Source organism: Eurypyga helias, unplaced genomic scaffold, assembly GCF_000690775.1.
Source record: "Eurypyga helias isolate BGI_N326 unplaced genomic scaffold, ASM69077v1 scaffold1829, whole genome shotgun sequence".
Lineage (NCBI taxonomy): Eukaryota > Metazoa > Chordata > Aves > Eurypygiformes > Eurypygidae > Eurypyga > Eurypyga helias.
Window position 1 is genome coordinate 431 of NW_010271168.1, and position 27,981 is coordinate 28,411.

Sequence of the window (27,981 nt, forward strand, 5' to 3'; positions counted from 1 at the left end):
GAGACATGTCTGAAAGTAAAGCCAAGAAGATTGAGATAAAAGACGTTGATGGGCAGACCCTGAGGAAGCTGATTGATTACATCTACACCGCTGAGATCGAGGTCACGGAAGAGAATGTGCAGGTAGGTCTGGATCAGCAGTGCCTGTGGAGCGCCAAGTAAAAAGCTTGAAACTCAAAGACACAGGTCTTTCAAGGGTGAGCGATCTCTTCAGGCTTCAGAAAGTAAAAGGCTGAGCTTGAAAAGAGCTACTTCCAGCCTCTGTTTAGTCTTGAGGTGCTCTGCTGCTTTCCCCGCGCTTAAGTCATGTTGCATTTAGCTTTTGTGTTGAGCTCTTATAACGAGAGCAGGCATTTGCCTTCCAAGAAGCTGTGCTGACTTGTGGGTCAGTCTGTCGAAGGTCAAAATAGACTCAAACAAGCAGCGAGTCAAATGCTGTCTTAAGGTCGTGGTCGAGAAATCTGGCTGTTAGTTTTTAAATTCTGGGTAGTTTGAGTTGTTTGGCAGAGCTTTGAGTGGAATATATTGTTCAAATGAGGGCATTCTTCCCTTTTTTTGTGTGTGCTCCATCTTGAAGTTCTTAGAGGTAAATATTTGTCTAGAAGTGAAGAGGGTAATTGAAGGGCAGCCTACGGATAAAGTGGGATGCTCAGGCAGGGAGCGTTTTGCTGTATCACGTGGTTGTGGCTGCTGGTAAAGCTTTTTTTTTTTTGACCCTGCTTGTATTTGTGGTCAGGAAAATGGCTGTGCACTTAGCTGCTGATTTCTGGAAGGGATGCTGGGAGCTTGTGTGTTGATGTGCTTTCTGGTTGGTCTCTGGTTTTGTTTGCTAGTGGCAGGTTTTTTTGTCTTCCTCTGTGACTTGGATGCCGGGCAGGGTAACAAGTCTGAGTCCATGATGCTGGAGAGAGACGGACAATGCTGCTGCATGCTTTATGTTGACCTAATTAAGATGGCAAAATCAGACTGGTTCTGCTTGATGTGAGGTTCTCGCTGTTGCTGGGATGTGCTCTTCTGCTCCATTCCCTCAGGGAGGGCGCAAGTTCTTGCTGCCCTGTAGTGTGTTGCTTTTCCTGCAGGAGCTTGGCCAAAACCCTGAGCTGTGCCCACTTTGCAGCCTAGGCCCCATGCCTCCCTTCATGACCTAAGCCTGTGGGTGACTTTTCTTGCCCCTCTGCCCCACCGTTTTACAGACTTGACTTCCTGGCATGCTCTCAACCTGACAGTGGCCATGTCGGTAGGTGTGTGGACCCTGGTTGCCCTACGGTGAAGCTGTGCGAGCCAGGGGAACAGCAGTGAGACCTTCAAGGCGCCGTTTTAGCCAAGAAGCTGAGGCTCAAAGCCAGCCACGGCTTGCTCGGGCTGTCTGCTGCGTAGCCTGTGCTTAATCACAGTGTACAGAGAGAGTCGTCAGGAGCTGAGATACAACAAGCCTTCAGTGGGGATTTGGGGTGGAGTTCCTTGGCCCTTTGGGATCTTTCATTGCTGGAGGAAAAATGACATTTACAGGCTCTCAGGCTGGTCGCTTTTCCCGTGGGGAAACGTGAATACTATCCATGCGCTTACTGAAGCGTGTGCTTTCCTTCCATGCTGCTGGTTGTTAGGTGGCCCAGAAGCACCCACTCGGCACATGGGACGTGCTGAGCTGGGGATACCATCTGGTGTGTTGCCGTGAATGAAGTGACTAGGCCTGCGCTGGCTGTGTTCCCATGAGAGCGTTTGGGAGCTGGCGTGGAGCTGCACCTGGGTGTAGGCAGCGTTGCAGGAGCTGGAGCAGGATGGAGAGCCAGCTCAGTCCTGCTCTGCCTTGGTACACCTGCCCAGAATGTCTGTGAAGAAGTCCAGGTGTTCTGAGCAACCAGAAAGCTGTCTTTTTTACTAAAACCTAACCAGAGCCTGCCTTCTGTGGCCTAGGGATTACAAAGGGTTGAAGTAAGAGCCCTGTCTATATTTTGGCTCCCATCTCTCAAACAGTAAGATTAAAAAAAGGTAAGTTCGGTGAATACTAAGGTTTGGGCATAGTGGGTTTTTTTCGCTAGTAGTCTAATAAAGCAGGTGTTTTTACTACAGGATTTATGTAAATAACTTCTCTGTGAGGAACTGTTAGACTGGAGGTTAGTTAATTCATGGGAGCTGAAATGAAGCTGATATAAAGCAAGATTTAACTGACTAGTTGAAATTTTATTAAGTGTTAAAAGTATCCATGTTGAAAATATTTTATCGTATTTTTTATCATTTTGTGATGAAGCCAATAGGAAGTTTAAAGAGAAATGTCCATCCCATCTCTGGGTGTTTTACTGCTGAACAGAATGACATAGATGGTTAATATTCACCTGCAGTCACAGGAAAAAAAGTTTACAGCAAAGAATATTCTGTGATTCCTTGGAAAGGTTCATGTCAGTGAAGGTAAACAACGTGAATGACAACGTATTAAGCTCCTTGCAGTCTCTGGTTTGGATTAGCAATGTCAGTCTTCGGAAGAAGCGAGCAGGTTGGGTCTCTCCTGCCGCGCAGCTCTGTGCCAGCGGTCCAGCGGGAAGGCTGCCTTGGTAGTGCCAGTCTGCGTTGTTTCAGCAGTGTTCCTTCCCAGTTTTGCTCGAGCATGGCCAGATGTCCTTTTTTCCCAGCAGGTATCTCCTGAGGTCTCCTGTTGCCACGTCATGAGCCCTAATTTTATGGCAGGAGAGGGTTTGTCTTAAAGGAGTTTTGTGCAATTTGGCTCAGACTCCCTCAGTAGCTGGGAGAAGCAATGTCTGGGTGAAGATGCCAGGTAATTTAATTGTAGGAACTACAAGAAATAGATTGCTAAATATCATTAATTGAGCAGATGCAGCCAAGCTACCAAAACATGTGAATAAATGAGAAGACAATATCTTGTCAATGAGCAAAATAAAATGAGAGCAGAACCAAAATGAGAAAAAGGTGAGCAGCCAAGGTAACACGTGAGTGTAGGATCGAGTGTTCCCAAGTGTGATGCCCAGCACTTTACAACAACAAGCCTTATTAGAGTCTTTTTGTTGTTTCTTTTCTAATACTAAAGTGTCTCTTTTTGGTTTCACAGGCCTGGTAATGGTGTTCAGGAAGTGAGGCTGTTTTTTCTAAGCACATATTTTTGTAGCTGATTGTCACTTCATTGCACAAAGTGTTTTTTTTTTTTTTTTAAATAAGGAAGGATGTATGTATAAGGGGCCAAGCCTGTACGGTCAGTTCCAGTCATTACCTACGTAGTAAATTACTGGGGGATTCATGCAATTTCTCCCTAACAGTATATGCCAAGTGTGCAGGTAAAGGGGATTTTCAGTCCACCCTCACTCCATGACGCAGAGCACTGAGCCCAGGTGGTAGCGAATACTCTTTTCTAACTCCACGGGGGGTACGTGGGTGAGAATTGCCCTGACAAATGCAGTTCTGCTTTATGCATTGGAACTTCATTTTTAGAGTGAGATTTCAAGGCAATGTAGATGCAGTAAGTAGGAAGGCTCAGGGATGATGGATGATAGGTTTCTGAGCTGAGCAGTGTTTTGCCTCTGAACACACATTTGGGATTTAACCTCCCACTTGTTTGTAAGGAATGGCACAGAGGAAGAACTTCTGTCTTCACTGCAGTTGTGTGAAAGAATCCCAGGAAAATCCATCCTGGGATTTCTGTCTCCACTGACTTCTGCTGTTCCTCTTCCGTTGCACCCCACGTCAAGGTTAGGTGTCAAGGTTCATGTGCCTGACAAAAAGACAGCCTTCCTTTGAAGGTGGAGCTTGGTGAATTTATTTTCAGGAAAGTTGTGCTGTGCGGTTTCTGTACAAGTGAGAAAACTCAAGTGGGTAACTTGGAGGAGTTCACAGATGCTTGCGTGCAGCCCTGGTTGGCTTCTATGGAAACCATGTGCGTGTATCAAACAGAGCACAGGGCCTGCTGCTCCTGACCTCTGAGGAGTAGTTGGCTGTTTTAACATATCAATTCCTTGGATTTTTCAGTTAGGTCATGATTTTGCAGCTGAACTGACTGCACTGCTGCTTGTTTTCCAACACTCATTTCAAACCTGCCAGCTTGGTGAAGAGTGATGGAGGCCAAGTCCGGTGATGAAGGGGTTCCACATAACATCCTTGAGCAGAGCTGAATTAAGAGCAGGTTTGGGAGTGGGCTCTCGTTCTCCTAGGAAGTCCTGTGAAGACACCTGGACCTCTGGCTGTAGACAGTGAATAAGTCCCTCTTTGGTTTGTGGCACCTGTCCTTGCTGATGGCACTTAATTACTTGAAGGCAGCCTGAGAATTACCCTCCCAATTGAGTCATTACCAGTAGGGTTGCAACAGTTCCCTGGGGAAAGTCCTGATTAACCTGAGTTCACAATTAAATTCTTACAAGTGAGGTGCAGCGTACCAAATGCGTGCTGTGTCCTTGTATTACTACCACAGTTTGAGATATGGCTCATAAAGAAGAGCGAAGAGGTGTCTGGAAATCGGCTCTCTGGAGGGAATTAGATGTTGAAACTGTCAGCTTTGCAGACATAATAATTGTAATAAAAAATGGCTTGCAAAGGGAGGCAAAAAGCTCTGCTAGAAGCTGTAGCATTTCCTTTTCAGAAGTATGCTTCTGTATCTCAGCTTTCCCTGGGGACTTAGGACTTCAAAACAAAGGGAGAGTGTCTGTGGCAGATGGAGTTTTGATAAAGGGATAAGTGGGTCAGTTCATCTCCCCCCTGTTCACTCCAAAAGCTGCAACTATAGTAGGTGCAAGCCCAGAGTGAGGCTGAGAGTCTTTCAACTCGGCTTTGGGAGATGCAATAAATCCCTGTGTAGTGGTTTAGCCCCAGCCAGCACCTCAGCACCACGCAGCCGCTCACTCACTCCTCCCACAGTGGGATGGGAGAGAAAATCAGAAGGGTGAAAGTGAAAACTCGTGGGTTGAGCTGCAAGCAAAGCAAAACAAGGCATTTGTACCCAGTTCCCATGGACAGGCAGGTGTTCAGCCATCCCCAGGAAATCAGGACTCCATCATGTATGATGGTAACTTGGGAAGACCAACGCCACCACTCCGAATGTGTGTGTGTCCACCTTCCTTTTTCATCCCTCAATTTATATGCTAAGTGTGATGCCATTTGGTATGGAATATCCCTTTAGTCAGTTGGGGTCAGCTGTCCTGCTTGTGTCCCTTCCCAAATTCTTGTGCACCCCCAGCCCCCTCCTGGGTGGGGTGCGGAGCAGAAAAGACCCTGACTGTGTAAGCACTGCTCAGCAGTAACGAAAGCATCCCTGTGTCACCCACACTGTTTTGGTTACAAATCCAAAATGGAGCCCCCATACCAGCTACTATGAAGAAAATTAACTCTGTCCCAGCCAAACCCAGCACACAGGGCTGTCTTCCTCCCTGGAACCTTCCGCTGCCCTCCTGGGGTGCTGGAGAGCCCTGGTCTACAGCAGGGCTGACTTCTCTGGGGTGTAACAGCAGTTGGGTTGGGGTGCTCGCTAGGCCTATAGAAAGTCTTTTAAATTGGATTGGCCTAATAGAAAGGTGAGGAGAAGCTAGTGGATGTGGCACCAGAGAACTCTGCTGTGTCTGACGGATGTCCCCACGTCTTCATCCCACTGCTGAATGATCTGTGTGGTGAAGCTGGAGAAGGTCAGTCGGGAGGGAAGTTGCCAGCTGCTCCCCTGCTTTCTTTCACTTCTGTATTCCTTGTCCCTCTCATGCCTTCTCCTGGAGAGTTTTTGTGGCTCCCTGATCCTGGCACACATACCTCTGCCTGAGCTATTTCTCCTAGGGTGGAGCATTCAAGTAGAAGCACTGTTGTCCACCTTCAGCACTGCCTGGTAGGGGCTGGGGAGTGATGAAGCCCAACTGACGTCTTAACGCTGAAAAGCCACATCACAGGAATGGAGTTTTATCTTGTGCATTTTAGAGCTGTTCAGTTAAAACTGAGTATTTAATGTGCCTTACAAATGCAAGATCTGCTTGTTTCGCTGGTCGTCGATTCCCCTGGGAAGGTGCTTGGGAGCTGTCTCCCTGTTTGGGCAGACGTGTGGTCCCAGCTGTGGCCCTAGATGTGCTGCTGAGGATTACAGCCAGTACCCTTACTTGGCTTCCAATTTGACTAAACTGTCAAAGCAGCTTATAAGATTTAATATATCCCCTGCCTTGGGGAAGTGCTCCTCTCCCAGTTTTGCAAAGGAATGGTGTAGATTAACTCTTGGCCAAGGTTACCTGGAGGGCTGTGGCAGAGACCCCAGTCTCTGAAGTCCAGAGTTAATGCCCTGCCTATTGAATGAAGCTTATTGCAGCACAGAGCACTTTTGGCTGAAAGATGTTTCTGCTTCAGAGACATCAAAGGTTTCTGAAAGTATTTAATTGCACAAGCAATGTTCTGTAAAACCTGAGATTGGTATGGAGTCTGCAGAGCAAGAGCACAGTTGGTGAACTAGATGGTTATGGGGAGTGTCTGTATATATAGACACACACCCCATAAATGAGGTTCTGGACATTATTTAGTAAAGAAGTCAGTCTCGGTAGTAATAGCAGATAATTTTGACGTATTTTCCAAAGGCGATTGGATTGTGGTATGGAGGCTGACCTGGTAGTGAAGCCAGCTCTCTCTAAATCGTTCACAGTGGTTGGAGTTCAAATACTCAAAGCCAAATCCAGACCCAAGTGAGTAACTTGCCTGGATATTAATGGGGTTGCAGTTTGGTCCTGCTGCATGTTTAGGCAGGGCATTTCCTCTTGTTATTTCTAAAGGAAACAGACTTTGTGCTAGCGGATATCCTTTGCTTGCTTTTCGCCTTCCCTGGTAAAAACAAGATGAGTGGTGAGACGTTCAGCTGGGAAATAAGAAAGAGAAAATCCACTTATCTCTTGATAGGCTATTCATATATCCTACTTCTCAGAAGTGTTATATGACAATGCCTTTTTCCCAATAACTGCAGGGGTGTAAGGCTCCTTCTACACTGCCCCCTCAAGCCAGCACGAGGCTGTAGTAACAGTACTGGGTTGTCCAGGGGTCTGTAGCATGTGGGTGTTAGTGATGGTAGTAAGTACTGTCTGATTTAGAGACAACATACCAAAACAGCCTGCCTGGATTTGCTGGATGGATGGGGGGTGCCTGGAGGAAGCTCTGGCTGGCATATGGCCAGAGATGGCTTGCAGGGAGTCTGACTTCTTTACCCACAGCCCTTATGCAAGTCAGGTGCTCGCCTTTCTGCTGATACAGGGAGATAGTTCAGCTAGATAGAAAGTGGTTCACAGCTAGGTTCCAAAACTGCATTGCTATCTTGATTTAATCAAACCCACAAACTAATCTCCTCCTGGCATCAAAAGCCTTGAGCCAAAACAGGCTGCAGAGTTAATTGATTTTTTTTTTTTTTAATTGTTGCCTGTTGAGGTGGCTGCTTGGCAGCAGTCGGACACCGTACAGCTGGGCTGGAGCTGGAATGCGTCAGTGGCTTAGAAAAGATCTGGGGCAGGTTGTGAGTGTCCTGCCCCGATGCAGAATGAGGCTGTGGGGGCAGATGGGCAAGGAAGGGAAGGGGTGTCTTTTTCCCTTCTCTGCCATCAATATCCAGGGAGGTGATTTTGGTTAACCTGTTTGTTTTGCTTAATGGCTGCTTGGTTTTTTTGAGTCGGAAATGATTTTCTGGAAATCTGTGCTCTGACGGTGAACACAGATCCCGGGTAGAAGCACGTGTGTGAAGCAGCCAGAGCTAGGGAAGCGCTTTGTCTACAGGATAAGATGTCTGCAGTTGCTGTACGACATAAGAAAGGAAATAACTGATGTCATGGGCTGTAACATCTTAACTGACTTTATTTTCTGCTTCCTGTCCTGCTCGCTGGCCTCAAAGATGGTCCTTCTGTCTCCCTTTTCTGCACTTGTTTTGTAGGTGTAAAGCAGTCCCTCACTTTCAGATGCATTCGTGAACCCCGTGTCCACAGCGTTTTGTGTGGGGGAAAATGAGGGCTGTTGATTTGAGTGGTTGGCCCCATCCCTCCTGAGGGCATTGCTGTCACCAAAATCTGCTTGAGCTTCTGCGAACTCACGCTCTTACACGGCAGTTTGGGCACCCTGGTCACAGCCAATGTAGTTCTGTTGGAAATAAGGAGTGCTGGGCTGCTATGGGCTTTGAATGGGGTGCTAATGCTTATAAATAATATAAAGCTCTTTCAGGGGGAAAAAAAATAATCTGTGTGCAGGACCTACCTGCAGCAAAGCCAGAAATTCAGGTGCATACGTCGTTGCTTGCTTTTTGTCCTTCCTTTACCTTCCATGAGGTCTTGTGGGGAGAAGAGCTCTGCTTTCAGCCCAGCATGGGATAGCTATTTCCATTTCTTGGAGCATGGACAGGCATCTTCTGCATATGGATAGTGCTAAAACTTTAACCTTCCTCTGGTACCCCACAGATGTGTCCTCATCTGAATGGGAATTGCATCGAATTTGTGCAAGCTGTGAATCAAACTTTCTTTGTTGCTAACTCCAATTCCCCTTTCTTGTCTTTTGCAGGTTTTATTGCCAGCTGCTAGTTTATTGCAATTGATGGATGTGAGAAAAAACTGCTGTGACTTTCTTCAGTCCCAGCTGCATCCCACGAACTGCCTTGGCATCCGAGCTTTTGCCGATGTGCACGCGTGTACTGAACTGCTGCAGCAGGCAAACGCCTACGCAGGTGAGGGAAGGGTCATCTGCTTGTCCAGTTAAACCTGCTTCCAGGTGCAGGGACTTGTAGGTTGAGCGAGATCAGCACATCCTGGTTGGTCTCTTCATGCTTCTAGTATTAGAACAGAGAAGGGAATACTTTTTTGGGTCTTAGACTTGTAACTTTCTGTAATGCTGCGAGTTGTAAAATGTGGTTTGGTCGCAGGGGGAACACCTAAGGAGGTAAAAACCCTGATCCTCCGGATCCCAGCCCATGAAACTGTTCCTCAGTATGTTCCTAGTAAGCTCTTCGGCTGCCTGCTCAACAGCACGGTGTTGGCACGCTGATGTCCTCCCTCTGTATGCTGCCCCGTGAGAGTAGGGAGCAATGCTGGGGATTTGTGCATTCCAGGAATAAATGGCAGCAGGCAAAACTAAATCTTGTGGGTGGGAGTGGGAACATGCAACTAAAATTGCCAGGCAGTTTGAGCCTCTGATCCATGGAGCAATGGCCGCTTACCCCAAGTGGTGGACAGCCTCTTGATTCCTTGGGAGTGGATGTGCAAGAAGTAGGTGCAGGCAGCAGCTTTCAGCACTTCTCTTCTAGGTTGTAAATGTAAAGTTGTTCCAAGTGGCCCTGTGCTCTTAACTCTCCAGCACTTTCCAGTCTCCTCCGGCAGAGTTGCCCTTGACCTCTGCTTGGGAGAAGCTGGTATTTTTCTTGACTTAGTTTTGTTCTTTTTTTTTTCCCTGCTTTTCTGTCTGTTTGTATAGGGAAAAATACACCTGCTGTCTCCCAGAGCACCTGCTCTGTCCTGCAATGTTTTGCTTGGTGTATTTTTGTCCCTAATTGGACCATAAGTAGGCTCAGCGGAATAATGTGCCCACCAAGTCCACCCCTATTCTCTTGCAAATAAAAGTAAAACCTTTTCAGCTGCTCTGGCTGTATTGTCCCCTGGAGGAAAAGGTACCCTGGAAGGAATGGTTAATTGTGTAAAGGCTTGCTTGTAGTATCTCATTATCCTTGCTTCCAGGCCCTGTTTAATCTTTAACCCAACAAGCAGTGCATTCACTGTATATTTATTTGGTTGTTTGGCAATTAGAAAGTCTGCTTTCTTGTTTTATTGGCCTTCATAAGTCCCAGTTAGTACAACAGCCCATGTAATGTTAATGGAACTCCATTAATAAAAATGCCATTAAAATTCTTTTCACCATGTTGTTTATGTAACAGTGTTAAACCAAGACAGAAGTCCCCAGGCTCAAGGGTCCAGTGGATAACTTTAGGAGGTGGAGGAGCCTTCTTGATGCAGGAATAAGTTACTTTGCTAAAATCAGGAAATATTTTTACTTGCTTCCAACTAATAACAAGAGATCAAATACCTTTCTACTGCCGCATGCCAGTCCAGAATGCACAGGAGATTGTGTCCAGAGTCAGAGTGCATCCACCCAGCTCACTGTGTGGGGAGCGTTTCCTGCTTCTAATCTAAGTATTTAAGGCCAGAAGAGTTCATAAGATCTTATATATGATTTCTAGTGTAACAGAGTGTTAAACTTTATCCAGACACTGCTATTCTTAGCCCGAGCCTTTTTCTTAGCCATGGTGTTTTGGTCCCCATTAGACCAAGCAGGGTCCGTGGCTGGGGAAGCCAAGTGCCCTTTGCAGCACCAGCATTGGTGAGGTGTTGCTCAGGTGTCATCTCCAAGGAGCTCCTCTCTGGAAGTTATGCCAGCTTGTGTCCCTGTGGTGCTGCTTTTTGGCAGGCAAAGTACGTTGCAGAGGTGAAAACTGGAGGCGGATCTTGCTGTGAAGGGAGCTCTTTGGATACATGAGTCTGAGGGATTAGGGCTTGAAAAATGCTGCTTCAGATAAAGTGTCTGTCTGAGAGTCATGATTCCGCATTGCAGCCCAAGATAAATGGGACTCAACAAATGGCAGGTGAGATTAAACAAATGCTTGCAAAATTAAAATTGTCTGAAGCTGGCTAACAACGGTTTTGACCTAGAAATTATTTTTTAAGTAATTATTTCCTAGTGCCCCTTAAAGCTTGACAGATTCAATATTCCTTTTTTGGACCTGTATTGCAACCCGTCATAATTCTTCCAGTTTGGGATTATAAGTAGTGATGTGTATTTTCCCTTCAAGTGGCTCCCAAAGTTACAGCATGGAGGAATTTGGAGGCAGAAAGGGAGATGACCAAATTTGTACAGTTGCAGCCTTAAATGGAAAGGGGCAAGGGTGCTGGAGAAGGTGGGTGCTGAGGCTTTGGAGCAAGAGAGGTTAAATTTACACATTTTGGGGGAAAGAAATACACTGTGTAAGGAGAACTGATCCCATGTGTGTGCATGGGCAAATGGGAGATCCTAATCCCATCTCTGTGTGCCCCCTTGCACCTACAGATTCAGCTGGATGCCCTGGGATCCCTCACTATTTGTTATGCACCAAACTGGCTGATTCATGTTTAAGATGGGCTTTTCTTTGAATACCTACAAATATCAAGGACTCTTGCTGGAGTCTCTCACCTAGGTGTTGAGCAGATCTCATTCTGTCTATCTTGTTGAAGTGGGCAAGAACTGAATCTTGAGGTGGCTGGGGTATTTACTACTGCAGAATGACATTCACACTTTTCTCAATTGCCACTCCTAATCATACTTGCCACAGGAAGGTACTTAGGGGCTTTACTTTGCAGGAAGTTTTCATTTAGTGTCACTTATGAAAGTGTCTCATGGGGCTTGTGTTACTTGCAATAACATCAGATTTCTTTAACCTGCTCTGAGACTAGTTTCTGTTCTGCCATGAAGTCGCGGTGTGTTGTCTCTCGGGTGCTCAGCGCTGTAATAATAACGGTTCTCTAAATGCTGTAGTCCTTCATTGACTTCAAGCATGGATTTCATTATAATTTTCTGTTCCCCCTTTTCATTTGTTGAACAGAGCAGCACTTCCCTGAGGTGATGCTAGGCGAAGAATTTCTTAGCCTTAGTCTGGACCAGGTTTGCAGTTTAATATCAAGCGACAAGCTCACAGTCTCCTCTGAAGAAAAGGTACAGTAAACTGTATGGCAACAGTGAATGTAAGAATGCTGGAATGTTTCTAGGTCTTGCATCAGGAACTGTTCTCACGTTATGCTTTTTAGGGGCCATTTTCCAACAGAGCTCATGTGGAAAGGAAAATCAAAAATAATGTGAATCCTAAAAGTACATAAAAATGACCTTCACTTGGTTGCTCTTTGTAGGAAGTTATGATTCTCAGATCCATATCTCTTCCAAAAGCCCTGGGGAACAGAACAGGATACTCTGGAAAACTAGGACCCTCCCATTTGCTGCTGGTGTAAAGCTCGTATTACCTGCCATAAAACCTTAAAAAAGGTGAATTTCATTAGGCCAGGGAGGAGTATTGGCTTCTGTTGCATGTTGGACAGAACACGTAAAGGAGGTCTGCAAAAAGAAGGAAGGAAACATTTTCCTGTAAGAAAGCTGGAGGGAGATGTTTTACAAGGGCAGGAAGTGACAGGGCAAGGGGTAATGGGTTTAAACTGTAAGTGGGTAGATTTAGATTGGATGTGAAGAAGAAATTCTTCCTAGAGAGGCACTGGGACAGGTTGCCCAGAGAAGCTGTGGATGCCCCATCCTTGGAAGTGTCCAAGGCCAGGCTGGATGAGGCTTGGAGCAACCTGGTCTAGTGGAGAGTGTCCCTGCCCATGGCAGGGGGGTTGGACTGGATGGGCTTTAAGGTCCCTTCCAACCCAAACCATTCTATGATGCGATTCTATGATTTGCTTGGCATCAGCAGTGCTTTTAATGGAAGAGGGTGAAAAAAGGCACTATTGGTGTTGTTTTGTCGTTTAAACGTTCAGCAGAACTTGTGCAGTTTGTGGTCCTGGTAAGGAGGGTGACCAGTGGTTACGGTACTTGGTGAACACCCTTTCCCTGGGGTGGGCTTCTTGCATGACCTGCAGCAAGTTTCTGGGGGAAACGCATGTACCTCCTCCTTCAGCTCACATCCAGAGTGGTGCTACGGGGAGGTGGACACTTGTGGGAGCCTCCAGGAGAGGTTGAGGATTATGTGGCTCAAAGCTTCGCAACCTCTGAACGCTTACGGTTTGGTGGGATGAGGCTGGAGCTGGTCAAACGGTGTGTCCAGCTGTGTGCACCATCCAGCTCAGCCTCTCCAGGCTGCGGACACATGTGGTGCTGGGACCGTAAGGCTTGCTGGAAAACCCACCCCATGTGAGGTGCCAGTGCAGTGATGCTTCATTCAGATCCTCAGCCAAGCAAACTCGGGGGTTTCGGGAGCGGGTTTCCGCAGGCGTGGGGCTACTGTGGGTGTCTTGGTGGGGTGCTGCTTGGTGCCACATAGGCAGGGCCAAAAAGAGAACAACCAAACAGCGTGAACTCGAAGCAGAATCGCTTGGCATGAGCCAAGCAGCCTGCAAAGAGAAGCACAAGTTTAGTAACTGATTTTTCCAGTCCTGTGCAGCATTGTTAAAAAGCTTTTATTGGCCTCGTGCCCAGAGAAATCAAAGTACTCCCTCATCTGCGCTTCATACAATCAAACCCAGTATTTCTTTAGCTGATTGTAAAAGTTGAGAGTGCCAGGCAGTGGAAGGAAACGTAAGCATAAGCTGTGCGTTCAGAACAACAGATATGAATAATGGGAGAGAGGCAGACCATGGGATTGGAACATAAACATGAAATAGGTGCTGGAGTCCAAAGAAGTGCTGAAAATTGAGGACAGACTCTCAGGCTGCTGTTTTGTGTTAGCTTCAAGACAGGCAAGCAGTTTTCCTGAGTTTTATTCTTCCAATCTGCTAATGTGTGAGATGATATTAAAAAAGTGTATGCATTAATGTATTAAGTACACGTGTGTGTGTATCTATACAGATATATGTATATATATGCATGTGATGGATAGATAACTGTTTTTTAAGCAGTAAGATGTTTAAGCAATAAAATAGGCAAATACTTCAAAAACTGAGAGCTAAATTGTCACAGCCAGATTCTGAGAGGTTCCTGTTCTTACCATGCTTTGTGCATGTTCTGCAGCCTGTCAGCCAGAACATTTCCATCTCTGGGTCATTGGGAAGTGACCTTCCAGGGCCAGAAGGTAACAGAGGCCAGAGAGGGAAGTGCTGTCCTTATAATGCTTCCTTCTCCCTTTCCTCTGCTACCCCTAACTAATACTATTTGGCCTAATAAAATATATTCTTTACCTCCACAAATTTTGGCATACTTATATCCCTAGGCCATCAGGACTACAGAAATTGTAAAATGGGGATGTTTTCCCCTTTATTCAAAGATTATTCTCCTTCCTCTCCCTCTCTGCCTTGCTGTTTCAAGCCTCTGCAGTTGCACAGGCCCTTTTGGCCTAGGGCAAAGGTTTATTTTGGTCCCTGCCTGCTCTTTTTGCTATAGCTGAGTACTTTGAAGACAGTTTTATCAGTGCTTTCCATACCTGACCTAATTGGCTCCCTAATTATAACAATGAAAGCAAGCAAGGAAACACTATAGGAAAGAAAAAGTATATTTGTATTTATTAATGATGTGTGAAATGCAGGGGTTTCCAGCCTTGAGAAGGAGCTTCTGCCACCTCAGAACAGTGACAAAAGAAATTTTTAAGTGGGTTGGGATTTTTGGATTGGGTATTTTACCTGGAGCTCATGCCACTAATGTGCAGTAGAAGCTGATGCACAGTTTGGTCCTTACACCTAGGAACATCTTAACTGGATTTTTGGCTGAAAAGGCTGGGACATCTGGGCTTGCTCTTTGCTTGGGTAATATGCACAAGAGGGATCTTCCAGGCTTTTACCTGGAGTGGGAAATCGGCTTCTCCCAAGCTCAGGACTGCTCCTGCAGCCAGGCAGGTGCCAGCTGTGAACTCAGCCTGTGCCTCTGCTCTCAATAAAGCTGGGGGGGTGCTGCTTCATTTCATCACACCTTGGCAGCAGGTCTTGGATGGCTGGAAAAACCCATCTCCGGGAGGAGTGGCAGCCAGCTGCTCAGGGTCTGCAGCAGGCACAGCGTGTGGAGGGAGGGCATGGCAGTGGAGGAAACAGATGTGGCCTTTAAATAGAGAGACCACTGGCTTGGATTAAGAATTTCTTTCCCCCTTCTCATAAAATCGGGAATTGGAGCCAATGGAAGGTGCCAGAATCTGATTTTTCCAAAAATTTCTGCTATTTTTAGAGTAGGCACAGCAGGGTAGCATCAGTATCCGCCTAACTCAGGAGCCGTCTCCAGCACCGAGGAAGCAGTTTATTCCTTGTGCACATTTGCCTTACCTTCCTTTAAGACTTGTTCCCTGTCTTCCGTGTCTGCAGCTGGGCATGTCCCTGTCCTGTGACCTGTTCTGTAGTAAGCTCAGCATTTGTGTGGAAGAAGTTAAAGAAAACCATGTTTGTTGGCCAAACATTTGCTTTATGCTCCTTCCACACTCATTTGCAATTAAAAATCTTACAACCACCCAGTTTCTACTTTAAAAGCCATGTAGCCATAGTGAAATTGTTTATTTTCAATTTAAAAAACTTCGAGGCTCTGCAGTAGTTATTTCCCTCTGCGTTGGCTGGGGTTTGACTACACGGCTCCTCATTGCATTGCTTAAACCCTCATCGCAGTGCCCTGAATTCCAAACAGCTCAGCAACGTTTGCTGGCGTAGGAAATGAGGCCGGTGCATTACTGCTTTTTTTTAAAGGTACATAGTTTAGCCTAAGAGGAGGAACGCCTTTCTGCACTGCCACTCCATCGTGGAGCATGTCAGGATGCCTCCTGGGAGTGCATTTGCCAGTGACAACTGGGGGACCAAGAGATGATGCCCTCAGTTCTGATAAATTTTCTCAAATTAATGACTTTGCACCAAACAAAATGGTTTGTTGGGGAGTGATGGGAGGGATGGAAAGAAAGAAAAAACCCTGTGCAGATTGACCTGACCATTTGGTGACCCCGGAGGGAAGTTAAAACCAAGGGCACTTGCCGAGTGTGCTGGGGTGAAGGGCCGGCGATGCGTTTTGGGGAAGCACGGGATGGCCAGGGTCTGTGGGAGAGGGCTGTGGTCAGCCCCCCATGAGTATCAGGGCAGCAGGAGCACCTGGGGAATTCTGCCTGTGGATGCTTTAGGGGTCAGAATTTAATTCTGACTCTGTGGGAAATTCCACTGCAGGGATTCAGATCCTGCTGTGCAGCATGCGAGGTGGCACCAGCCCCTCTGCTTGCTTTGCTGGGTGTTTCAGGAAGCCTTTCCCACTCCCGGTGACATTTTTAGGCCTTGTTTCTGGGAGGAGTGTGGCTGACAGTTACATAAGCAAATGCATATTCACGCAGGAGCCCGTGTAGGGTGCTTCTGTCCGAGTCTGTTCGCTGCACAGGGCTCTGCACGGCTCCTGCTGCAAGGGGTGGTTTGTGCGCACTTTGTCACGGAGTCAGAGTTTGGATGCTTATCTGGACCGGTTGGATCTGGGAGTAAAACTAGGTTTTGGTTCAGACCAGAAGTCTGGCGTGCCCTTGTTTGCCTGCTGGAGTATCCGAGTATTTTTAGCAGTGAATGCGTGCAGGGCAGAGGCTCTGTGACGAACTTGTCTTGGACACTTCTTGGGTTTTGGGGTGGAAGGGGGAAACTGGTGCAGTGATTAAATATGCTGGTGACTGTAGTGACTTACTGTGTGTGCAGACTCCTTTGGGAGGGCAGATCTCTGTTATCAGGAGTAATTGTGTGGCTGATTTCATGAATAATGTCCAGTGCAAATGTCAGCAGGCTAATTAAGTTTCCTGGCTGCCTTCCAGTACTAATGTCCAAGAGGTATATGATTATCCTGGACACACACTTAGCTTAGAGTGATCCAGCACATCTAGATGTGAAGTTACTTATTAATATGCATGGACAGCTCACCTCTTTGCTACTGTGGTGCTTGTGCTCTGGGCACAGTCATGACTTTTTCATCTGTTTGATAGAGATCTTGCACCTCCTTTCTCTGATATTGCAAAATCACAAGCGGTAATGGGTTTAAATTGGAAGCAGGGAGGTTTAGATTAGATATCAGGAAGAAATTCTTCACGGAGAGGGTGGTGAAGCACTGGGACAGGTTGCCCAGAGAAGCTGTGGATGCCCCATCCCTGGAAGTGTCCAAGGTCAGGCTGGATGAGGCTTGGAGCAACCTGGTCTGGTGGAATGTGTCCCTGCCCATGGCAGGCAGTTGGAACGAGATGGTCATTAAGGTCCCTTCTGACCCAAACCATTCTATGATCACAATGCTTCTGATTTTTGGGTAGGTGACTGCATGCCAGTTCTCTCTTCTCTGTTTAATTGTATTTTATCTCTGTAGGTCTTTGAAGCAGTTATTTCTTGGATAAATTATGAGAAGGAATCTCGCTTAGAGCATATGGCTAAACTGATGGAGCATGTTCGCCTTCCCCTTTTGCCCAGAGATTATCTTGTACAGGTAAGTCTGCCAATAGGTAATTAATACTTGCACTGAAGCTGCTGGTAGCTCTTTAATCAATGGCTTGGCTGTCTGTCTGAAATAGGTAATCTGGCATGTTGCTGAGTCTGTAAACAGGAATAAAATGAAAAAGTGAATGGACTCTGAAATCAATGTGTGTGCAGAAACCTTTTTGCAAACGTGACCTGTGCTCTGCCAGGCAGTGCTGGGAGCGGAGCGCCTGCCTCTCTTGGCGGGAGCATTTACAAGTTAATATCTTGGCATTTTTTCACCCTGAAAATACCCAGGTGGTGGTGTTATAAGCTTGTTCAGTTTTTTCCCCTAATGCACAGGTAAATTTAGCTTGGTGAAAACGTCGTGTGATAATTTTGGCTTAAGACATGTTCTACACAGAGATGTGTCTGTGTGTCTGGCAGGCGAGGTGGTCTCTGACTTAGTCTGACTTAGAGATTTACTTGACGAGTAAATTCCTGGGATCTGGGCCTTGATGAGCTGAGAATCCCTGAAGAAGGGATTGGCATAATGGGTTCTTTGACTCCTATGCTCCTGTGTCTAAAAAAATCAATACAACTGAAATAAAACTGCTATTCACAAGATGAACCCATCATGTATTTTTTTCTCTTGACTATATATTCTGATATACAAGTAAAAGATACTGCCTCTCCTTAAAAATTATGACTCCGATAAAAGAAATTACTTATTTTCTACCCAGACTCCTGAGTAGCATCTGAGTTAAGCATCTGGCAGAGGGTGGTAAAATAGAGGGAGCACTGCTGCTCGTGAGTGATACTGGAAAAAAGTGAGAAGCTTGGATGTTACTGCATGTGTTTCTTTGGGAAGAGCTGGAAGTCTGTATTCTGTATATTCTTTTTAATGTTAGTACTTTAGAAGAGAAATTCCAGGTTTCATGTTCTTTCTACAAAGCTTCCTGTGACCTGTGTTGCCAAGTACTTCAGTTTAAATGATCTTTCATGTGTGTGTGCATGTTCTCAGACAGTTGAGGAAGAAGCTTTAATCAAGAATAACAACACCTGTAAAGACTTCCTTATCGAGGCCATGAAATATCATTTGCTTCCTCTGGATCAAAGGCAACTGATAAAGAATCCCAGAACAAAGCCGAGGACTCCCGTTAGCCTGCCAAAGGTAAGTCGAATCTGTTGCTTCGTGTCACCTCGCACCGTAATAGTGCTGGCCTTTTCTGGCTTTGAAAGGAGCTTGGGTACTTGTCACGTTACTTCTAACTCCCTGATCATCCTTTGAAGTGTTTTACTCCCCCTTCTGGTATTGCCAGTGCCCACCAAGGATACATAATTAAAAAAAAACAAACACTGAAACTTAGATAAACCCTTAGGAGAACCAATATCTGCTCTGGAGGCTTTTTGTCAGCCCCGTTTTGTGAACGGCTGTTGCTCCTGGAGCTGCGGCTTGAGAATCGCTGCCCCGTGGAGCGGCTGCAGGCAGCTGCCTGGGGTGCTCGGAGGCTTAGCTGAGGTTTCTGCTGGCTTATCGCACTGCTGTGGAGCCCTGCTGACGAGGATCGTGGTAGGTGTCTTTCCTTTTCCCGTATCCATAATCGGAAAGCAGGAAACAACGGCACCCAGACCTGTGGGCAGGAAGTCTGAAGCAAATTTCAATAGACTCAAAGCAGCTACTGAATAAATAAATAATCCTTGTTACTCCCTGCATTTATCCTGCAGGCATGTGATGCTCTGGCCACCACTATTAGTGAAGAAAAAAAAAAGGAAACAAACTATTTTCCCTGTGCCCTGGAGATAAATGCACTGTGGCATGATGTCTCTCAACAGACTGCCACTGAAGTTAAGTGTTTTGGAGATTGTAAGACATCAAAACCACAGTGTATTATTTTTCTAAGTGCAAATTGTAGGGACCTTGGTTTGCGTGTGGGGTGATGTATGAGATCTGTGCTAGGAGTGACTATTTGGATGTTTAGATATTGGACTGTCCATCAAGGAATTTTGGTTCTGCAGAGTGTGCCAGCATGTTGTGTCCTTTCTGCCTGCTGGCGCTGAGGTGAAGGTGGTAGAACATAGCGCTGGGGGGGGCCGTATCATGAAGGGCTGACATGATCCTTGTCCAAGGACTGAAGCAGTTAAGGACAAAATGAATGGCAAACCAGTGAGTTTAGAGGTTCTCAACATCTTCTGTAGCAAGGCTGTGAGTACAAACCCACATCACCTGCAGGTCTCTCCTCCCTTCCTTTTAACTGTAAAGGAAAGGGGAGATGGTGATGATCTTCCAGCAATCCCATTACTGAGAAACTTTCTTCTGGTCTGTTGGTCCCGCTGATGAGGGATTACTGTGAAATCTCTGAATTCCGTAATCGTGTGAAGCTCTGCAGCTTTCCATGGAAGGCTGTTGCACAGCTAGTAGTCAGGCTGCTAGTTTAGCCTCGATTTGCTTTCTGATGTCACGTTCTCATCTTTGTAGAGCAAATGGTCTGGTATTTTCATGCCTTCAAATTCTTTAAATTGCCATCTAGCTCTGTACTTTTAAAGCAGCCGTGATTGGAGTTGAGCTCATTACCTGAGTGATGATCTTATCCCCTCAGCTACTCACAGCTGCCTTGGAGAGGCTAAAGCCAGTTTCCCATCTCCTCTTTGACTGTGTCTGAAGACCCATTACCTGGCTTCTAGTTCCTTGGCCTTGTAAAAATCAGATTGCTCCTGCCAATTTGCTGTGATAAGGGAGGCAAATCCTTCCCGTTGATAGCTGTGGAGGGTCGAAGGAGACGTGTTCAGGACAGAGTGCAGCTTGAGCTGTTTGTAGGTGCAGGTGGTTTGGATGCTGCGAGTGCACCCGCTGGTTTACAGTGCCCGGCTCGAGTGCTGAGCTGCAGGCTCCTGGGACTGCTGCCCCATGGCAAGCGAACAAGTCCATGGTGGCAGGCAGGGCAGATTTGGGAAAGACCACACTGCATGCCGTCCAGGTCTTCTCACTTTTCCACCACTGTCCACCTCTTGCTGTTGCTGGGAATGGAGCTTAGGGCTGGATGGACCTTTAGACTGACGTGGCAGAGTGATTCTTGCGCTCCTGAGGTTACCTTGGTCAGCTTCGCATAGGTCTTCCCTACGTGTATGGAATTCAGGGTTTAATTACTGGATTTGCATCAATACGTGTTGCAGCCGAAAGCTTTAACGAAGCTGACTAAACACTTCCTTCAGCAGCCTGGCACCCTGGGACTTAATAGTCCTGGTGATTTCCCCGAGTGTTGGCTTCCCCGCAGGTGGCAATACAGCTGTCAGGTTTTATTTGCTAAAGTGGCATCGATTTATTTTTAGCACCACCATGGAGATAATGACTAAACACTGGGCTGGCTTTGGAAATTATGCTGGGGTCGTCTTCCCTTCAAAATACTTCTGCAGTGAGTCTTGCATGTCCCGTGGTACAAAGCGGTTTTGTGTTTCATGGGGAAGCAGGGCAGGTTGCCCTCTTCAGAAAGGGTAAGGAATGGTTAATGGTGCCACCGTATTTAGGGACTATTAAATTGGAGATAATGTTTTTCCCCTGCAGAGACTTTTAGTGTGCCTTCAGCATGTTTTTAGCAGCTGCTCTTGACCAGGTTGTGCTGATGGTTTCTTTGCAGAGTGCAGCTGCCTGGGCTGGTGTCTGAGGTTTTCTAGCTCTCATCTTCCCTCCCCAGGTGATGATCGTGGTGGGTGGGCAAGCACCCAAAGCCATTCGAAGTGTGGAGTGCTATGATTTTGAGGAGGAGAGGTGGGATCAAGTTGCTGAGCTTCCTTCCCGGAGGTGCCGAGCAGGTAACGGGAGCTACTTCTGCAACCTTCTTTGTTTTCCCAATGCAGCTCTTTGGGGCTGGATGGATGTCTTCAGTCATCCTTCATCCTTCCTCTTTGCCCCTGGCCTCAAGCAGCTTGCTTTTTGCCATTCCTTCCTCCTCTTTATGTATCCTTCTCATTCAGGTGGATGCCCTGCTCTCTAGAGGGGTTGCTCCTGCCTGTCTGCCCTCCACAGCCACTGTCTCTATCAATTCTCTCTCCTGGCTGCTCTTCCATCAGTGTTTTCCTTCCTCTTCCCATCCTGCCGGCCTAGCAGCCAACAGGAATCCAGTTTTCCATGCTGGTTTCCTAGTGAAAACCAAAGGAGCTGAGTCAGGCCCTCTGGGTGCTGAAGGGTGATGGAAAGCAGATCTGTAAGCTGGGTGCGTTCCTCCGAAGGCATCTGAGAGGGTTGTGAATGTGGATCACCATTTTTTTTTTTTGGTCCTCTCTGGCTCAGAAAGTTACTCAGTCAGGTGTGAAATCCATCTGTGCCTTATGGTGCTGTGTATTTATGTGCATTTCATCTTCCGTATGACACATGTTTTATCATTCTTGGCTCCAGTGCTCTTAACCCACAGAAAATGCCAAAGAATTCCCCACGTTCTGCTCTTCCCTGCTGTGTTACGCACTTCACCCGATGCCTGATGATACTCACTCCCCAAGCTGTGTGTATAAACCACCGTAAAATCTCTCTCCTCTTTTACCAGGTGTGGTGTTTATGGCTGGCAACGTTTATGCTGTCGGGGGCTTCAACGGGTCCTTAAGGGTACGGACGGTTGATGTGTACGATGGCGTGAAGGACCAGTGGACCTCCATAGCCAGCATGCAGGAAAGGCGAAGCACGTTAGGGGCAGCTGTGCTCAATGATCTCCTGTATGCAGTCGGCGGCTTCGATGGCAGCACTGGTAGGTGACTGAGCAAAAAACACGTAGTGCTTGGCCTGAAAAAATGTTTTCGGAGACCCCCTGCAAAAATTGCAGAGCTTTAGTGAGGATCTGGCACTCTTCCTCTCTGATTTTATTGAGAAAGAGCCAGAGACTGGGTTTACTGCATGTTGTAACTAACCCCTTGCTCGTTTTGACCCATCAGTAATTGCAGAGTATCTCACCCTAGTGTTTTTTTCTGTAGTGATACAATTCTTTCAGTCTTGTTCTCTATACGAATATGCTTATTCTGGACTGAAAAGGGATCTTTCTTGATTTTTAGTTAAATTTATCATAGCAACATGAATAAAATGTCAGCAAAGCATCTTATGGGGTATGTGTGTCTGGGATTTATCATGGCATAACTACATGTTTAGAGTCACACCTCTGCCTCTGATGTACAGCTTTGCCACTTGGTTTATCCCTAAACTCAGCATTTCAGTTAGTGATGAGTACAATACGATGGGGTCTGGGGGAATTTTTAAACCTTTGCATGGATATTTTGTAATGTTTGAAAGGACGTGGGACTTTTGGGCTTGGAATCTGGACTCTGTTCCTCCTTGGTGTCCTCAGCACATCAGAGGAGCAGCAGTCCCAGGGCAGGGGTAGTAATTTTTCCAGCTGCTGAAGAAGTGGCGTTGACTTCACACTAGTCCCAGCCTAAAAGGGGGAAGGGACTAGAAAATTGGGTTGCAGGAATGTGTGGGGAATTATGGGCTTGGGAGGAGGTGGGAGGTGGAAGGCAGATGAAAGTGCAACACCAATCTTTTTTTCTTCTCTTTTTTTTTAATTAGAAAACCTGTGTATCCCCTTTTTAACTAGGTCTGGCATCAGTTGAGGCCTATAGCTATAAAACCAATGAGTGGTTTTTTGTGGCTCCCATGAACACAAGAAGAAGCAGTGTTGGAGTTGGAGTTGTGGAGGGTAAGAAAATGAGCAGCTGTTTCCATCGTGCTGATGTTACTGTGTGGAACAGAAGCCTGGACGGTTAAGTGCAGTAGGAGGGAACTGCAGGAACTGTTGTCTAGACTATCTTTAGTTGGTAAAATTTATTTTATATGATGTAATCGCTGCAGCTTTTTCCATTCTCCTCTTTATCTTAGTGAAAAATCATTTGTAGCTGTCCAAGAGTCTCAGACACATATCAGACCAGCCCATGTCTCCCGTGAATGCCATTAGGTGTGTGCAGGTTTCTTTGAATCATCCTTCCTGGGCTGCTTCCGGCCGGTGAAAGCAAATGGCATCATGTGGTGCATGCTGTGGCCATCAGGAGACGTTTGGCGGATGGAGTACCCATCACGGAAAATCTGCTCAGCGAGAGAAACGCGAGCGTGGTTCCTCCCGCCGCCCCACGCTGGTGGCTTTGGTGGTGTTGATTGAGAGCAGCACGCATGGCACGCTTTGCTCGGGCTTTAAATGAGCAGGGACTGAGGACAGCAAATGCTGGTGCTGTGGCAGCTCGGGAGCGAGGCAGGCGAGGTGGGTGGAGAGGGGGGCTCGGGGGGGACCACGGTGGCTGTTGGCACCTATGTGTCAGCACCAAACTGGAGTGAGCTGGAACTGAGCATTTTGGTTTGGATCCAGGTTTTGATTGCAGAGGTTTAAGTGGGAACCTTTTTCTTCCTTTAGCCAAATCAGTTCCGAAGCAAGTGAAGGGTTTTATTTGTCCTTGTCTTAGACGTAGCGGTTTCCAATTAGTACAGTGCAGAGCAGCCACTGGCACAAGCCTTGCTATAAACTGTGCTTTGAAGTGGTTTGCTTTGGAGTGAAATGTGTTTATGTACATGAAATGGGTTTATGTGGGAAGAGGGAGGGAGATAAAGTCAGAATAAACAGCGGTGGTTGTGCTAAATCTGAATATTTAAGAAGCATCTCCTCATAACTGGCCCATGCTTGTGAAGCGCTGGGCTGCTGATGGGATTTGCTGAAGTGATGTGAATGCAGAACGGATTAAGTAACATACCTGAGAGATGCATTTCTATGGTCAGATTTTCTACTGGAGACCTAGATAATCCTTTTCCTTTGCTTTGTTTGAAAGCGCAGACAAGTGTTGTACATGTTGGAGTCCATGACAAAAAGAGGGCATGTGATGGGGAAGAATAGCTCGTCATGCGGGTGTAGGGAGCCTGTGGTTAATCCACAGTGTTCATCTGAACATGATGAAGATTGATCTGATGTCTGTGGGTACTGAAAATAGCTAATAATTGATGCCAGCCAGGGAATTTTATCTTGTCTTGCTCTGTCTGGCACTCTTGCCTTGATTCATTGACTAACACCAGGCGGGTTAAAACAACAGCACGAATAAGAGTTTGAAATGTTTACAGAGGCAGAAGGAGCACAGTGGCAAACCTAAGCCTTGCAAACCTCTCCTGATGATCACAGCCCAAGGAGGCTGTGAGTGGAGCTGGGGGAGAGTAGGGGCCAGAGGTAGGATCATGAGAAAGAAGAGAGCTGGCCTGTTCTTGGAACCTTGGAAACATCAAGGAGACAGGAGGATGGAAAAGTAACACTGTAGATGATAAATGCTGGTGAGAGTCTTGTGTGATGAGGCTGCAGAGCTCATTTGTGGCCAGGCTCTGCTGTTACGGGTTGAAAATTGGTCTTATTCACTGGTTTTGTACAAAAGTTTGGGTCAGAATTTTCCTAAGTGTTTGTTGAACTATTAATGGTTGGTGTAGTGTCTCGGAGGTCTTGAACCACAGTGCCTTTGTGCTAGGTGCTGTAGCGAACACACCCAAAGAAACCCTCTCTGCCCAGAGAGTTTACTGCCCAAACACAAAACAAGCTGATAGGTGATACAGGATGATAAGGAGAGATTATCAGTCAGGTGTGAACAGGGGACACGGTGGAGCATCAGCCTTGTTTCATGTGTGCTGTAGTCCCATGACATCTGATTGGTTTTCCAGTCTCACTAGGTGTATGTTGTCCACTTTCCATTGAGTTGAGGTGGGATAGCTACACTATGGTGTGAGGGTCTCCTGTGGGGTCTTGTGTGTTGTGACCCCTTGGCTTGAGTCCACAGGCTGACCTCAGCTGTGCTGGTGGCATTGGTTGGTTTGGATGTGGTCCAGGTTCTTCAGAAGGTTTCCATGCAGGTATTACCTTAATGTAAGGGGCTATTGCATAGTTATTGCTCATGTGATATTGCAGTTACTGTATAGATCCTGACAGCCCCCTGACAGCACACCTTGCCTTGTGGCACCTGAACAGGAGGAAACACTCTGTCAGCAATAACACTTTGATGTTACCTCTTCTCCTGGGCCAACAAGTCATTTGGAAAACCCTCTGGGCTTTTGGCTTCTAATTAAATTGTGTTGTGTTATTTCCTTGTCTGAGTTCACAGCTTTAACATCTCGTAAAGACAGTCTTGCCTGTCTGTGAGTCGACTTCAGATCCTTTCACTAGGATTTTCGCCAGACACCCCAGCAGGTTTAGGCACGTCTCCCAGGGCCTCCCTCAGCCAGGATCTGTCCTCAGCTGGGGTGTGATGGTAGCTCAGGCGTAGCCATGATGCTGATGCCCATGTGTGTCTCTTCCAGGTAAGCTCTATGCCGTGGGGGGTTACGATGGAGCGTCCCGTCAGTGCCTTAGTACCGTCGAGCAGTATAACCCAGCCACGAACGAATGGACCTACGTAGCCGACATGAGCACGCGACGCAGCGGCGCAGGTACTGGCTCAGAGATGTGTTCTTAAGGGCGGGTGATTGCTGGGTTCTCATCTGCTCACGGAAGGGAAGGAAAAGTGTGTTTTGGCATTGTTGGGCTGGCAAGTGCAACCTGTTATTCTCTCCCCTTCCCATGAGGGGAGAAACCATAATTGCTTGGAAGCTCTCCTCAGGTCTCCAGATTTCATTAAAATCTGCCAAATTGAAATTAATTTCTGGATTAATCAAATAATGTTCAGTGTTTCTAAGTAGCCTCGCAAACAGATGCAGCTCACTTGTAAGCAAAGGGTTATCTTTCCAAATTGCCAGCTGCAGGCTTAGCTGGGGACTGGAAAGCCAAGCTGCACCTCCTCCTCTCCTATCACTGAGGGTTGTCAGATGGATTTTCCTTTCGGATCTTCTCTGCAAGCATCCAGTGGGTGCTTTGCAGCACAAAGCACATCTGCACTGAGGGATGTGCCGACCAAGGCAAGGTAACAGAATTCTTCTCAGGTTGCCCCTGCTAAGCTGTTTTTTAGTGTACCTTTTGCTGGCAGGAGTTGGTGATCTGGGGGATTAGAGGAAAGGACGTGTTAAAAAAGGATTATATTCTAGTCTTGAAGGTTTCTAACTTTCTATGTGGCCACATACTGTTGGTTTGAATTCAGTTGAAGAGGTCTTTGACATCTGCTTGATGCTTAAACTTAGCCAAACATCGTGCTGTTGACAGTGTGTTGAAACACGCATGACAGTTTGTAGTGAGATGGATTTTCGTGCCTTTTCTTCGTTCAGAACACTGCTGTGAGCACTGATTTGCAAGCACATCTCCACACGGCAAGTCCAGTGTTAGGAACGCTCTTCTTGCCTGCCAAATAGCCTTGCAATTTTCTGTTCCCAACCTGAAAGCTGAGCTCCTCAAGTCCTGGTTGTCACCCAGATGCCCCTCCAGCAGGGAGGGGGCTGCCCAGTGCTGCTCATGGCAAGTGCTGCACAGGACATCTCCTGGCGTTACTGGGCAGGTCTGCTGTAGTGCTACGTGGTGTTTGGATGGAGAGTTGATGGTGTCCCGGGTGATCTTGAGGCACATGTGGCCCATGTTGGAAATGCCTTGGAGAGGCCAAGGCAGAATAGCTAGTGGAAGGTGGAGGGACATGCAACCCTTTCCCCGGTACGTTTGGTTAACGCTGGGCTCTGTTTGGCAGGTGTTGGTGTTCTCAGCGGGCTGCTCTACGCTACCGGCGGGCACGACGGTCCCTTAGTAAGGAAGAGTGTGGAAGTCTATGATCCAGGAACAAACACCTGGAAGCAAGTAGCAGACATGAACATGTGTAGAAGAAATGCAGGTAACAGCAGTATGCTTTCCTGTGGTGGTTGGTTGCAGTTGTCTGTGTGGTTTTTAATGTGACTAATGTGGGAGTGATGTAAGTCATCAGTATTGTAAGAAAGTGATAAAAATGGAAGGCGAGGTGTCTGCTTGGGGATGAATCCAAATGTGGCAGGTGATGTGTCATGGAGGATGAGCTGGCCCGTGTCTAACCGTCTCTGCTCTGCTTCAGGTGTGTGTGCCGTGAATGGTCTCCTCTATGTCGTGGGAGGAGATGATGGTTCCTGTAATTTGGCCTCAGTGGAATACTACAACCCCATCACAGATAAGTGGACGTTACTACCAACCAGCATGAGCACGGGGAGAAGTTATGCAGGTAAATAGTCAGTGGGAGAGTGGCAACAGCTGGGGTCGTTCATAAACTGGAGGGCTGTGCCTCCTGAAGCTGTAATCTTACATTTTTCTATGTTTTGTGTGGCTTTCAGTAGAGGAAACTTTAATAGAAATAGTAGACACCTCTCTCTGCTAGCCTGTTGCTGGTCTTTGGCTTTGTAGCATGATCTTAGCCCCATTGCAACTCAGAAGCTGCTCCTACCATTACTGTGTCCATTCTTACGACAGGTGTGGCTGTGATTCACAAACCCTTGTGACACATGATCAGGCCAATGTGAGGAGCAGAAGTGAAGTGAATCCAGCTGGGTGGTTGGGAAGATGACTGACCTCTGACTTGACCCCTCTCATTGCTGTTAACGTCTTAGCATGACAAGTGATACGTTACAAACATCATCTGCTCTGCGGTGGATTGCGTAGCGAAGCGAAAATCCCTCTGGGGACATGTTCCGTGCTAGACATGAGGTGTTGCTTGTTATCTGTGGTGCAATCAACTGGTGTCCTGAGATAAACACTGTGCTTGGACTGCAGGCACTGAATTTCTTGTGTGAAACAAAACTGCTACGTTTGGGCATGTGAGTAAAAACAAACATTTCTGGATTTCTTCACTACTGATGCTCCGTGCACGTTGTCAGTTGAACTGTTTACTCACTGTGCCTGGAAGGTGGACTTTACTACTGGCAGTGGAAACTTCTGAGTACCAACCCAGAAAAGCAGTCAGCAGAAACGGACTGGAACAGGGTGCTCTGGCTTGTGTGACGCTGTCTCAGTCATACGTTTGTACATGCCACCGGAGTACTGTGTGTATCCCTGAAATGCTTCTCGTATGGTGGAAATAAATACCACGTGATTTTTCTA

The 27,981-nt window shown here is 46.8% G+C and overlaps 1 protein-coding gene across 1 annotated transcript; it reads left to right on the forward strand.

Moving 5' to 3' along the window:
• On the forward strand, nt 1-27,981 carry KLHL3 (kelch-like family member 3). Its single transcript, XM_010158690.1, has 12 exons — nt 1-122; nt 8,484-8,646; nt 11,545-11,654; nt 16,926-17,042; nt 18,036-18,185; nt 20,704-20,821; nt 21,550-21,747; nt 22,588-22,689; nt 25,305-25,433; nt 26,612-26,752; nt 26,966-27,109; nt 27,355-27,981. Exons 1-12 carry the CDS (start codon nt 6-8, stop codon nt 27,381-27,383), a joined length of 1,518 nt encoding a protein of 505 aa, XP_010156992.1. The 5' UTR covers nt 1-5; the 3' UTR covers nt 27,384-27,981.

Coding starts and splice junctions, on each gene's coding strand:
- KLHL3 (XM_010158690.1), top strand. CDS start 6: ATGTCTGAAAGTAAAGCCAAGAAGATTGAGATAAAAGACGTTGATGGG. Junction 20,822..21,549: donor TTCCCGGAGGTGCCGAGCAG/GTAACGGGAGCT, acceptor CTCTTTTACCAG/GTGTGGTGTTTATGGCTGGC. Junction 22,690..25,304: donor TGGAGTTGGAGTTGTGGAGG/GTAAGAAAATGA, acceptor TGTCTCTTCCAG/GTAAGCTCTATGCCGTGGGG.